Here is a 14,392-nt window from a genome sequence, read left to right on the forward strand (position 1 = left end):
AACAGAGTGAGAGTGGGGGAGAAGCATATTGTTGTTTGGTTGTTTAATCATTTGGAGCTTTCGTGCAAAACCCTGACAGCCACCCACCAGGAGGTCCTGACACAGCTTTTGGTGGGCGAGGTCAATAATAACCTCAATTACAGAGAACTCTGTTGTCATTTTAATGTAGGAGTTTTCTTACACTTTAGAAACTGGTAAGAAACCTTTACCAGCAGCTTCACAGAGATTACTAACCACAGAATTGTATGATAATATCACATTTCTGCTCTTTTCCCAAATCCAAAGGGGAGGCTCCAGCTTTTCTCCTGATGTTAGTACCAACTTTTATTAACTAACCTCCAGAATTACAGCACTGAATACAGTTAATGAAGATAGAAATAGCTCCCATTTTCAAAAGGCTGCTGTCTGTTGGGACCGCTGTCTCTTTTTGAGATATGAAATGATTTGAATGGGAAAAGCTCTGTGAAGGTATGCACAGTAGAAACATAAATCATATAACAGCTTTCCAATAGACTCAAACTTCTCCTCTTGTTATTATAAAGGCCAAAAAAGCAGAGAGTTCACTGAATGAAGATGAAAGTTCAAGTGAAGGCAACATGAATGTGTACAATGTTGGTGAGTATGGGCTAAGAAAGACATTTGTGACTCTATCAGGAAGAGATGGAATAGGCCACATTGGGCTATTGCTATCCCTTTGTTGTGACTACTGCACAGAATTCTCCTCTCCCCAGTTCTCCCCAGGGAAATCTCTCATCAATTGCAGACATTCTCTTGCACACATATGAATATCCAGTAGTCCACCGCATTCGTGGTTTTGCATTCCACAGCTTCAGGTATCTGCAGTCAATAGTGGTCCAAAAATATTAAATTTTCCCAACCATCAACATCATCTGCTCCTCAAGTCCAACCATCAGCAGCCTCCTGATGATACAGGATCACCCAAAACCAATGATCTTCCTCCTAACGTATCATCAGAAGGTCAATAGTAGCTTAACACTGCTTTGCAATGCCTGATATCTAAATTATACAGTATCATAGGTATGTGTGTATAAGAAAAGTAACATAGCATGTTTAGTATTATCCATGGTTTCAGGCAACCGCTGAAGGCCTTGAAAAGTATCCCCTGCTAGTAAGGGGCAGGGCTATTGTACAACTACAGGTAAATGTGTTTACAAACTGGAAGTCTTATTGCAGCATTACTGCAAAAGCTAGAATTCTTTTTATCTAAATCTTTTTGCTTCTGAGAAGAATTAATTTTCCCTCTTGATTCTTAAATCCATCATTTACTAATAAATTCAGGTCTCATATCTAATTAAGACCTAATTCCCAATCACAAATACTTCAAATTTTAACACAACAAAATTCTCATGGCTTATTATCAAACAACTCACACAAAACTGTACTGCAGACTTCAGATTATGGCCATCGCAGGCAGAGATTTGGAAAGAGCTCTTTGTTCTTTCTAAGTCTCTGATCCAAAGTGCATAGAAAATCTAGGCTATTGTATAAAATAGTCTGATGCCAGAGGGCCCAACCTGCAAATTGCACTAAAACGGTTTCTAATGTTTTCCCAAATTGTCTCTTATTAATGAAAATGGAGCTAATTATCTGGATTAATTTGATTTTACATATTCAATTTAGCTTATCCTGTCCACACTTTTCTCTTAGATTCTTGTATGAATTTCCAGTGTAAGAGAGGACACATGTGTAAAGCTGACCAACAGGGAAAACCCCACTGTGTGTGTCAAGATCCAATGACTTGTCCTCCTACAAAACTCCTTGACCAAGTAAGTATTCTCCGAACTGGTCTCCCAGGGGCACCAAATAGCGATTTAAATGACAGGAACAATTGAAATTTTGGGGTAAAAAAAGGAAAAAGCCCAGGATACTATCTAATATTTGAATGAATATTAAATGGGAACAAATGCCAGCAAAATCAAAGAATTTTACCTGTGCCCTAAAAAGGTAATAATGGCACTGATCTATAAGAAATCATTTTAAAATTTATTCTCTCTTTGGAATATCTTCAGTCTTCATTCTACTCCACTCACCTAAAGCTAAAGTGCCATCACCACTGGTATAATTTAGCTGATTTTTTTTGTGCTGAGCGGGATAGTTGTGACTTTAATGGCCTCACCTACCTGAGCGCATGTGTGGCATGGCACAGTTTTACCAAACAGACTGTGAGCTTCAAGGAGTAGAGTGTTTTCCCAACGAACATCCGGAAACATGACCTTTTCCTTATGGAAGCCCTGTCCCACGAAGTCCGCTGGCTCACCATGGATGAAAGAATGAGCCGTTCCCGACACTGTTTGCCTGTCAAGGAAAGGGGAATGCAATTCTCTCTAAAGGAGAATGCCTTGAACCCCTGTGCTCAGTGGCTTTTATTGAGAAGGTTACAGAAGGGGGAAGAAGGAGGGTAGCGGGGCAGGGGGGAGCATTGGGGAAGGTAGCAGCAATGTATAGGTAATCTAATCCCATCAGTAGCTTAGGTTTACAGAGACTAAATGTTGTTTAAAGAAGACCATGGCAGGAACACACCGAACTGCTTCAGGTCCGAGTTGAGCAAACATTATGGTGCCAGGTGGGATATGGGTCAGGGTCCAGGAATTTTGTAAATTTCTTTCCCAGCCTTGAGCTGGTTATCTGGTATAAGATTAACAGAGTTTGAGGGAGAAACAGAGCATGCTTCAAGGAGAGTAATTTACTTCTAAATCTGATTTCCCCCAGGGGCCCTAGGAGTTATTATTGTGTCTTGCTTGCCTCTGCATTACCAGTGTTCCGGCCAAGTCTTATGTGTCCTCTCTCAGGCCCCAGATGGCGCGGGACTACAGTTCCCGATACCACTCAAAGCGGCCCCCTGCATTTCCTCATGCTTGTCTTTCTTAGGTTTGTGGCACTGACAATCAGACCTATGCTAGCTCCTGTCATCTATTTGCTGCAAAGTGCAGACTAGAGGGGACCAAAAAGGGCCACCAACTGCAGCTGGATTATTTTGGAGCCTGCAAATGTAAGATTCCATCACTACTACCAACCGCCATTGCTGAGATGGTTTGGGGTGAATCTGTGCATATCTGAATAATATACTTATGTGTACTCATACATATATATGCAAGTGGGAGAAAACTAATGTAGTTCTGAACCCAGGCTGCACATTAAAATAAATTGGGAAGACTTAAAAAAAATAAGAAGAATAATGCCCAGGCTTTAACTATAAGAGATTTCAATTTTATTTTACTGAGTTGGAACCTTGGCATTGTGTTTTCACTTGTTTTTGAAGTAACCTATTTAATTCTAATGTGCAGCCAGGGTTCAGAACCACTGTATAATGTTATCCGCTTAATAATTGAGATGAATCATTGAAATTTTGCTAAATTATTTCTCCTTTTCTCTTGTCAAATTAAGCCTCTGCCAAGAAGTTTAATGACAACATATTCTTCCAGAGGTTTTGTTTTTTTTTTTTTCTTTTTTTAATCGTCTTCCTTTCCCAGGATATTCCCAGTTGTCTTTGGATCTCCTCGCTGCTAAGTGGTTCTCCACATTAGCTGGGCTCTCTGATATTTCCGGTTCTCCTCTCCTTCTGGACCCATGAGAGTATTACACTTCTCAGCCCCCTTGACTTTAGATGTGGCCATATGAGTTCTTTGTCCAAGGAAATTCGAGTAAAAATCATCTATGTGCAGTCTGGACAGCAGCATTTCAGAACTGGTGTACAGTTCTCCGCGTTCCCTTTTCCTTGTGTTAAAATAGTGTTGAGATGGAGGAGTCTCCGTCACACTGAGCCCTACAGAGACTGCAATGAACAGACAGCCCTCCGACCAACTTGTACTGGACTTTATTTTTTAGCAGGACCAAAAAATAAATCTTCAATGTAATGTACAACATGGTGTCTATATGGTTAGCACTGCTGTCTGGTATATTTGAAACTTGCTAAGAGAGTAGATCCTGAAAGCTCTCATCACAAGTAAAGAAAAAAAAATTGGAATTATATGAGATGAAGGATATTAACCAAATTTATTGTGGTGATCATTTCACAACGTAAGTGTGTCAAGTCATTATGCTGCACACCTTTAATTTATGTCAATTATATCTCAATAGAACTGAAAAAAACAAACTTTTGTTCCTTTAAGTCACTAAGATTTAAAAATAGTATGCTGTGACCACAGAAAAAGCTAACCTCTACCTTTTCCTTTTTCCTCTAATAAATAACTCTGTGTCCTCCACCTCTAAATCCCAGCTCTCTGGTTCTAGAGAAGTGGTTCTCAGCCTTGGCTGTACATCAAAATTATTTCTGGAGCCTTTGAAACATCCTGATAGCTTGGCTCCACCCCAGAGCAATCAAATCAGAATTTCTGTGAATGGACGTTGGCATCTGAAATATTTTTTAAACATGCAGGGCCATTCTGTGCCACCAGAGTTAAGGGTCACTGTTGTGATGATTGGGCAGCGGGGATGCTGTGAGTCACCTCGCTACCTGTTCTGAGGACTTCCCATAGGACAGGAGTAAGCCACAAAGGTTAACACTGATTTACTTTCTGCTTGAAACAGCTATTCCTGCTTGTACGGACTTTGAAGTGACTCAGTTTCCTCTAAGAATGAGAGACTGGCTCAAGAATATCCTCATGCAACTTTATGAGTCTAACCCTGAACACTCTGGATATTTAAATGAGAAGCAGAGGAATAAAGTAAGTTATCCACCATCAGCTCCCTAAGTGTGTGTCAACAAGGCATGAGGAAAAAAGATACTGGAGGAGTGATGGGGAGGGGCACTGCCTCCCTCTGCATATAGCAAAAGCCCACTTTGACTCCCTGTGCCTGGTTAGCACATATGATTAACAGAATAATAGTGGTCACATTTCATGCCACAAGGTATGGGACACGACCAAACCACCCCGTTCCTACACAAAGGGCAGTAGCCTGAGCAAGGGCTCTTTAACTCATAGCTAGAGCAACTTGTGGTTAAGCAAAATGCACCTCAGCATTTATATATTCAGGCCTAGACATATTATTTCAATCTAAATGTCTTTTGCCCTCATAAGCCAGACATAGATTTATGATACAGGAGAATTTGTTACTTACAATGTCAGTAATATATAAAGATTAAACTGTTCAGAATATTGACTCCAGAAGTTCCTAGGAAAAAAATGTATTCATCAAATGGTTATTGAGTGCATCCTAGGTACCTGGATTGATTCATGTCCTGGAGATAAAGCAATGAACAAAACAAAAATCTCTGCCTTTATGAGCCTACACTCTAGGCAAAAAGACGGACTCAACAAATAAGTGTGTATTTAAATATATGTATATGTATATATTGATATATGCAAATATCTATAAAACATGCCAGGTAGAATGAAATGTGCTATGAAGAAAAAAATAACGCAAGAAGAAGGGTGTGCAGAAACTGGGTCAAACGCTGTGTGCAGGTTGTAAGATAAGGACTACGAGTTGGCCACTGATCTGGAATGTGGTGATCAGAGTTGACCTTGACAAGAGCTGTTAATGCAGAGTGGAGAGGAGAAAAGCTTGAGTGGACAGGGTTCAAAAGAGAATAAGAGGAATGGGTATGGAAACAGCAAGTATAAATAATATTTTCAAGACATTTTGTTGTAAAGGGAAAAAGTGTATTAGAGTGGAAGCCAGAGGGAAATGTGGATTTAAGAGTTCCCTTCTACCAGTGGGAGTTGACAGAAGATATTTGTGTGCTTCTGGAAATAATACACTAGAGAAGGAAAGATGCCCAACTGCCATAGGGTATTCTTGAGTAGATGAAAGGGGTGAGCTCGTGAGCACCCGTGAGGGATGGGCTTAGATTAGGAGCACGGGAGGTTTCATGCGTAGTGATAAAAAGGGAAGTTGATAGATGTGGTTACAGGAATGGGTAGAAGTTCCATTCTGACTGCTTCCAACTACTCAGCGAAATAATGGGTTACATCACAAGCTGAGAGTTTTACGCACATTGCTCCAAATAATTCCTGCCCTCTTTTTTTATTACATCAGCACAGAGAACCTTGAGAGCATTAGAAACAAAACAGAAATTTCAGGGAGAGTGGCCAGACAGTCTCACCACAGGGCTAAACTGAGTCTGAACCGGCAATGGGTGGCAATACACTAATGAATAAGGGAGGAATATGCCAGCGGGGAAGCACAGGGCTTTCCACTTATTAATCAACAATTTTGCCTAAATCGGTTTAGCCCTTTTCAATTAAACCTTCTCATAGATTTAAGGAATGCAATAAACATTACTTCTTTAAAAGAGAAAGTCAAAAATGACAAATTTCTTCTGAAAACTTTTCTTTTAATATTAGCCATTATTCAATATAGAAGGAAGAAAGGCTGTACCATTGATTAAAAGGTTTGTCACTTAGTCTCATACAATGGCCTGGGCTTGTTTTCCTCTGTCATGTTATTATTACTCTTCAAGTAAGGTTTAGCAAGTGATAATTTGATTGCGCTTCTCTGATTCTCTGATGCCCTATCTTGTCACTTCCTAATCACAGGTCAAGAAAATTTACCTGGATGAAAAGAGGCTCTTGGCTGGGGACCATTCCATTGACCTTCTCTTAAGAGACTTTAAGAAAAACTACCACATGTATGTGTATCCTGTACACTGGCAATTTAGTGAACTTGACCAGCATCCTGTGGACAGGTAAAAACTCTTTACATTCCCATAACTAGGTCACCTCCCTAATATAACGTCTAATTATCTTTACAAAGAACGTTCTAAACAGATTTAGGAAATTTCCTGGTTTCAGTCTAGAATGCTGAAATGCCAAACAAATGTGATTAGGTGTCTAAACATACAACTGCTTTGAAGAAAATAACACATTATGGCCGCACCCCAGATCCCAAGTTCACATGTTAATGTCCAGCCTCCCATAGAGACTCTTCTAACTCTTCCTCATTGTTGATCATAAAGTCCCAAGATCATTTGATTGGCCCAGTTTGGGTCAAGTGCCTATGTCTGGAACAATCAGGCATGACCAGACTGACAAACATGATTGCTGGGGTGCACCCCTATAAATTTGGGGTGGAGGGAGGACAGTTCTCAATGAAGAAGGGAACCTTGTAGATTGACACCCCAAAAGTTACCCTCATAAACAGTTTATTTCATTTGCAGCTTTTCGTCAGTGTACTATTAATTTGGCAATAATCAGCAACCTTGTAGAAGAAAAATGCCCTTAGTGATTCTAAGTATTAACTTTCATACACAAGCCACCCAATTAATAGGCTTTCATTTGTATCATTGCAGAGTCTTGACACATTCCGAACTCGCTCCTTTGCGAGCGTCTCTGGTGCCCATGGAACACTGCATAACTCGCTTCTTTAATGAGTGTGACCCCAACAAAGACAAGCACATCACCCTGAAGGAGTGGGGCCACTGCTTTGGAATTAAAGAAGGTAAATTCATCATCATTCTCTAGGCAAACCCTAAGCCCGGCAGCCCACCTAAGGAGGTCCTGCTGTGCGTTCAAACTGAAACCTAGACAGAGCAAGGTGGCAGCGTTCCAGGCAGGACTCCTTCAGAGTACGCGCTATCATGGCGAGGTTAAGTTTTACTCTGTTTATGATACTCTGATTTCAAAGAGTAGCATATGTGAATATTTAGGGGAAAACTGCATTGAGGTCTCAGCAGCTGGTAAGCCTAAGAAAACGATGTGAATCATGAGAGCTGTGCCAAATCTCAGAAGACTGCCCTTCTGAGGAAAGGATTTTACATCCTTTCTTAACCTCATTAAGTTACCTGGGTAACTGGGCCGAATTCTTAAAAGTCACATGTGAAGACTACAACAGCCTCCCCCTGCCAGTGGGGAATTCATAAGCAACACACCGAAGCTTGGGTCTTACACCGCAAGGTGTGCCCAGCATTATTCCTTTAATCCAAAAGTGACAATTCACTTCAGTGACTAAAATACAATAAATAAAACAAAAAGATGGTCCTTTCTTTACCACCACAGTGGAAGTATTTAAATTTAGACATTTGTTGTGCTAGGTTATATCTTAATCCACTTCCTTCTCTTTTCCTAAGTTAGACTTGTTTTTATGAGCAAGCATGTTTTCAGTAACTAAGATCTGAAAGATATTAAACATATGCAATCAAAACTGGTTGCAGACTGTAAATGAACAGTGAACATCAAATCTCTAAAGCAGAGGTTTATACATATATTCGCAACATACATGTAGGATGATATGCTACTAAGCAGTAAAGAAAAGTAAGTTCCATAAAGGTCAGAATTTCCCCAAAAGAGGTAACTTGTGCGACCTTCACTTTAAAAATATTCTTTATGCATATATATAGTGCCTTAAAATTAGAGAGACAGAGATGAGAGTACAGTTTAGTTATTTGGTCATAAACTGATGAGCAGAAAAGGTTAATTTTTTGTCTCTTCAGTATTTTTCTGTGAAATAAGCACTGTAATGAACAAAGAATATATATTTTTGTAAGCAACTAGTTCTACATATTAGTTGTCTATTGCTGAATAACAAATGACTCTAAAGCTCAGAAGTTTAAAATCCCTCTCACAGTTTCCAAGGGTCAGGAATCCAGGCACAGTTTACCCAGAAGGTTCTGGCTGAGAATCTGCCCTAAACTCCGTCACAGGGCAATTGCCAGGAGGCTTCAGCTCCCCAGGACGTGATCCTCCCCACAGGACTGTTCACAGCACGACGCCTTCTTCCCACCAGAGTGAAAGATCAGGGAGAGAGAACCCAAGCCTTGAGGCCCTGATGTCTTTTATAACCTGATCTCAGAAGTGACATATTATTTCTGCCATTTTGAGGTCACACAGACCAACCCTGCTACAATATGGGAGGACATACAAGAGGTGGAGATCGTTGGGGGCCGTCTTGGAGACTGGCTGCCTCATACAATTTATACCCTGTTAGCGTTGATAGGAAATTAACAAGTTATTAAACTCAAATTCACAAGGAACATGTATAAAGGACCCATGGTAGGAATTGACTGAGTGGGGACAGGGCAGGGGAGAGCAAAGGGGGAGAAACTGGGACAACTATAATTGAACAACAGAAAAAGTAAATAGAGACAAAAAAAGACTCAAGTTCATACAGATAATGTCAATTTCTGTTCTAACACCTATTCTATAAGCACAGTACTTAACAAATTCAAATGTATCCATAAAAGTGGCCCCTTGTTTTCCAATTCCCATGTTGAAAGATACCCAAGTACAGCTGCCCCGCCCTCTCCACTCCATTTGGAAGAGGAGGTAACTTAGCTGGGGCAGGACATACTTATGTATGCCCTTTTGTAGGGAACTTGATTTAAAAAGAGGGGTCAAAAGGCAAATTTGAGCCATTTATTTAAAAAAACCAGTCACGCTTTGTTATTCTTTGGAAACTTCTGGCAGCTCTTCAGCATGTAGGCTCATTCAGGCTCTGTGCTGGCCAGTTATCTGGGAGGAGCAGGAAGAGCTTAAGGTTCAGTGACTTGCAAAGCTCCTAATGGTCTTGTTTGTTCACTGTGGTTTGGCTGTGATTACGTTATTTTGAAGAAGGGAAAAAATTATCACACAGTAAGCCAACACAGCAGATATGAAACATTTGGTCAGAACAAATAAAAAAGTTACTGCTTTGGGATGCAGCTAGGGTAAGAAAAAAAAATATCTCTATTTGTATATATACTCTTTCTTCCCTCAAGGCTGAGAATTCAACAGAAGACAAGATAATTTTAACCAGGGTTTTCCTGAATTTTAATTGCCTTTGATGTGAACTAAATGTGCTCAAATATTCCAACTCTGTCATTAACTAGCTATGTGAATTAGGGCATGCTGCCCTTCCCCAGCAGGTCTCATTTTCCTGTACAAAAGGGATTCAATTAAGAGATGGGGTAGTCTTATTTACTGCCCAGGACATAACATACATAAACTTATTGACATATAGCACACTAATGTTTAGAAAAGCCTTCCAAATGAGACTGATAGGGTAAATGAGTCAGATCATGCAGGTCTTACCAAGCCAGTTAAAGACATCATCAGAGTACTGAAGGCTCACCCAAGTGTTTTAACCAAGAGAGTGGTTTCACTGAATTTGCATTTAAGAAAGATTCTTTTGGTTATACTGCAGAGAAGCCAAAGAACAGGGGAGAAGATATTGTGGTAAATTCAGGCAAGAATTGATGAGAACTTGAACTAGGGCAATTACATCAGAGAAAAGAAAAATAAACATATTCAAGATATAGATTAAAAATGTAAATATATTCAAGATATATTCAAGAATACAAACCTATTCAAAGATAAGCTAATATAAGTAAATTTAGAAGTAATGAGACTATTATCCCAATTTTACAAATGAAGCCTGTGCTGAAAAGAAGTATATACCAAAGCTCATACCCTTTCCCACTCGTGGAATGAGAGGAAGATTTAAATTGTTTGGGAAAGTTACCTGGTGCCCCTTACAAGGGAGTAGTTTAGTATGCTTCCAACTAATTTGCCTTAACTATTTGCTCAACAATTACTGAGCAAGGGTGGGCCATACTGGTAAGACATGGTCTTATATCCCCCAGAGGAGGCTGCCTTCTTCCACAGGTACAGCAACATGTTCTTTTCCAATTATTTGTTTGGAAATTTGATGTAACTGGCACTCTACATCTAGTTATTTCCATTATATTTTAGTGACCCTTATAGATTAGTATACTTGGCACTTCTTGGCTGGCCTTCCCTTTATCCTCTATCAGTGATTCTCAACTCTACATCAGAACTACCTGCAGAGCTTTCTAAAAATATGCGTGCCATTGTCCACCCCCCCGCCCCCCACCCGCCGGGGATTCTGATTCAGGAGCCTGGGGTGAAGCCTGAAGTTAGATTTTTTTTAAAGTTTCGCAGGCGATGTTGACATCCCACCAGGGGTGAGGACCATCGTGCTGCCTTATTAACCACTTCTCTGATCCTTCAGCTCTAACGTTTTTGTTTATATTACTCCTCTGTCTAGTTTCTAAAAATGTGCTCTTTTGTTTTCATTTTTTACAGAAGACATAGATGAAAATCTCCTGTTTTGAATCAAGAGCCGAAAGAACTCAAACTTTCCAGCATCCTCCTCTGTTCTGACCACGTCTGAAATATATGCAGCCATTTGTAGATTTAATTTAGCAAAATGTTTGCATGTCTGAGAAGACAATGAGAGCAATTGCTTGATAACTGCATATGCACCAGGCATTTAACATTAACTTTGGACATAAAACTTTAAAATTAAGCAAAGTCAATATATGCAAAATACTGTATGCTGTTTGTAAACAGGGAGCTTAACGCATCACTCTGCATCCATTTGTGAGATGTGTTCATTTTGTCTATAATATAATGTGCATGTCAAGAAAATGAAATAATGCTCATTTGTTGTGAATGTATATTATTTTTGATGTCTTAACACCCTAATAAAAACCCATAGAAACCCAAATGCTTATTGATGTTTATTTCTAGTCATTTATTTAAGGACTCACATTTCATATCAAATTATAATTGTGCTTCCTAGATCCTACAACCTAAAAAAAAAATGTGTGAGTGTGATTGGGAGAAACATTGTCTATGGGAAACAAATATTCAGTCGTTAAATGGTAGTTGCTCATGGATGTCCTTTGTCATAATGTAAACTGAAACAGAAAATAAATAAGGGGGGTTCTTTACCAAATTCAATTAAAAAATGTGAATGATTATGGTGCAACTTGGTGCAACTAATTTTAGCTTTTATGCAGGTGTCTTTATGTGTTTAGAGAGAGGGTAGCCCTGCAAAATTTCTACACATTTCACGTCCTCAAAATGAAGTAAAGATAACATAGACAGTAGAGATTCCTGAATAGTCTTGATGTCCAACATAGGGATAAATATTAGTACTGTAAATTGAAAGCAAGAAAATTTATCATAAGAGAAAAATGTGTTCTCATTTGAGCTGTTCTTTGATAACTATTAATACAGTAAAAGCCTGATTGCAAAAATATAAAAGACATCGCAATAGAGTTTTCCAAGGTCTGAGAGACCCTGTTACCCACTTTATTCTACTTAAAATATTTGAAAGAAAATAAAATGGTTTTTTAAATATATTTTTAAATATATTTTCCTACCGGAAAAAAAAATACATCACTGTAATTATCTTTGATTATTTCTTCAATCAAAAATATGTTGTTAAGGGCATTATCTTTGATAACCACTGAGAGAATGTGCCCCTAAGTTTTTATATCAGAATAATGTCTGATTAACTTCAAAACTGTATTTATCTCTTTTCTTAGTTCAATGGGTCTTAACCAGATCACATCACACCATATGTGTAGATGAAGTTCAATTTGATTAATCAAAATCTAATTATAATATTCTCCAACTAGGGAAATAAAAATTTTAGAATGTTCTTATGTTTAGCTCCAAAGAAATGTCATAAGAGGTCTTAACTAATTACAAACCAAGTTTCTACCTATGAATTTTCTGGGAACAGTGAAATTGTATTTGGAGGTATTAATTAGACCTAAATTAACATTTTAAAGGTTTTTTTTAACATGTTTTGGAATAGTGAAAAGTGATTTTAATGCTAAATACACTATCTAAATATGTACTAAAAATGTTTTAATTGAAAATAACTTTTATTTTAAAATGAAAAATATTATTTAATAATAGCGAATTATAGAAGCTTACATTTTTCTGTCTGTTAAGGCTCCTGTGTGTATTGCTGCCCTAAATGCTATATCATAGAAACACTTTAATATTCTTGGTGGTCACAGTTTTTAATTGTGGGTTGTAATAAAGACATTAGTCTAATCCCAATCAAGGGAATGGAGTTATTTTCTCAGTAATCAGTCTATAACCCTATCTCTGTGTAATTGAGATATTTTATAAGTTGGAGTTTCAAGTCTGGAAATAATTATTCAGTTTAGCTTTGAATTTTGTGACTCATATTGCCCATAACCATAAAGGCATTAGTAACACAGCTTAAATACTAGACGGGCATCAGGATTCCAGGAGATCACACTGTTCCTTGAATTCTTGCTCCGAGGCCCATTGGAAGCAAAGGTAATTTTAAAAGGACATATTTGGGCTGATTCTATTGGACCAGGTAAAAGATATTCTTGTGTTGGATAGTTAATGATTTCTAATAGTTCCAGTTAACAAAGGTAAAAAGAAAGTCAAGGATTTGAATCTGAGAAGGGAAAATACAAAGGAGAGGCATGGAAAAGGAGGGCAAGGGGGATAAGTTGTCTAAATCAGGCACAATAACATAGCACAAAAGTAAATCTGATTTCAGTTTCAAATACAAATAAAAAAGTTGATGAGCAACTTATACATAAAGAAATGTAACTTGCTTCAGATACTAGGGACAAGTCTTAATAAGAACATGATGAAGTTGATTTTTCTTCCAAAATTTATTTCTAAAGTTCGGTAATTTTAAAGTTATTCACAAGGTAAGTTCATTTGAATTAAAAATGGTTGATGACCATTTGCTTTCAGGATCAGCTGTCCGGTAAAGATGACATTTATTTGCTCTATTGAACCTACTCATATAGTGCTTGTTGTCAACCAACCCATATCATTTCCTTCTTGAGAAATGATACTTGTCAGTAACAGCATCCAGACCATGTGAGAGTCTGGTGAGTCTCACAGGGGTGGAGGCTCAATGTGGATTTATTTGTATATTACATAAGAAATCTCATTTGAGCCAGGAGTGGCACATTCCCCATACTAAGGATAATATGTCAATGGTGTTTGAAGGCTTGTGGGTAGAGATCACAAATTCAAATAACTTCAGGGACCGAACAGATATAGGTTGACCTGTGAGATTATGAGGAAGAGTAGAAATTGTATGCAATGTTATGAGCCAGAGAAAGCTAGTCATCTAACGGCAAAGTGTTTAAAGCACTGTCGTAGGCTTTCAAAACCTGAATCTAGAGACAGAATTTAGCCTGACCACCCTTTCAAAACCTCTAACTAGACAGTCTATTTACAATGGGAATAGAGTTTAGATAGAAAAAACTGACAACGATCTCCTAACCCTTCCATTCCAGACTTTCTTCAGAATGAAATTTCTCATCCTGGCTGTCCTCCTGAGCACTGCCCCTGCTCTGCCCATCCCGGTGAGTGCCCTTGCGAGCTGTCCACTCCGCTTCCATTCTAGAGACAGTATTTCTGGGCTAGAAAGCATTTTGAATATGCTTTCATTTCACAACAGAGGGAAGTGGAGTCCACAAAAGTTGTAATGTTAGGAATGTACTGTTGTCACAAATCCCAGCTTCATGTACCATTTGCTAAGTGTGAGGCCTTGAGGAAAGAACTAACCCATGACTTCCCTGTCTGTAAAATGAATTCTAAGAACTGCCTCAGAACCTTGTGAGAATGATGAAAACACATCTAAAGCACTGAAGAGTCCTAACTTTGACACGGGACTCTCAGATAAACTTGGCAAT

At 38.6% G+C, this 14,392-nt stretch overlaps 1 protein-coding gene across 2 annotated transcripts in view; it reads left to right on the forward strand.

Annotated features, from left to right (window-relative positions):
• The window catches only part of SPARCL1 (SPARC like 1), a 51,943-nt gene extending 40,523 nt beyond the window's left edge, over positions 1-11,420 (forward strand). For both annotated transcript variants that reach the window (XM_054591760.1, XM_054591759.1), the window contains 7 exons: positions 543-615; positions 1,669-1,787; positions 2,890-3,010; positions 4,549-4,685; positions 6,501-6,649; positions 7,253-7,401; positions 10,983-11,420. In XM_054591760.1, coding sequence (XP_054447735.1) covers positions 543-615; positions 1,669-1,787; positions 2,890-3,010; positions 4,549-4,685; positions 6,501-6,649; positions 7,253-7,401; positions 10,983-11,011 — 777 coding nt within the window. In that variant the 3' untranslated portion in view covers positions 11,012-11,420. The remainder of the gene's footprint in view (positions 1-542; positions 616-1,668; positions 1,788-2,889; positions 3,011-4,548; positions 4,686-6,500; positions 6,650-7,252; positions 7,402-10,982) is intronic.
• The last annotated feature ends 2,972 nt before the right edge of the window (positions 11,421-14,392 follow it).

The sequence above is a fragment of the Pteronotus mesoamericanus genome, unplaced genomic scaffold, assembly GCF_021234165.1.
Source record: "Pteronotus mesoamericanus isolate MK-2021 breed Mesoamerican mustached bat unplaced genomic scaffold, CSHL_Meso_final scaffold_232, whole genome shotgun sequence".
Taxonomy (NCBI): Eukaryota; Metazoa; Chordata; class Mammalia; order Chiroptera; family Mormoopidae; genus Pteronotus; species Pteronotus mesoamericanus.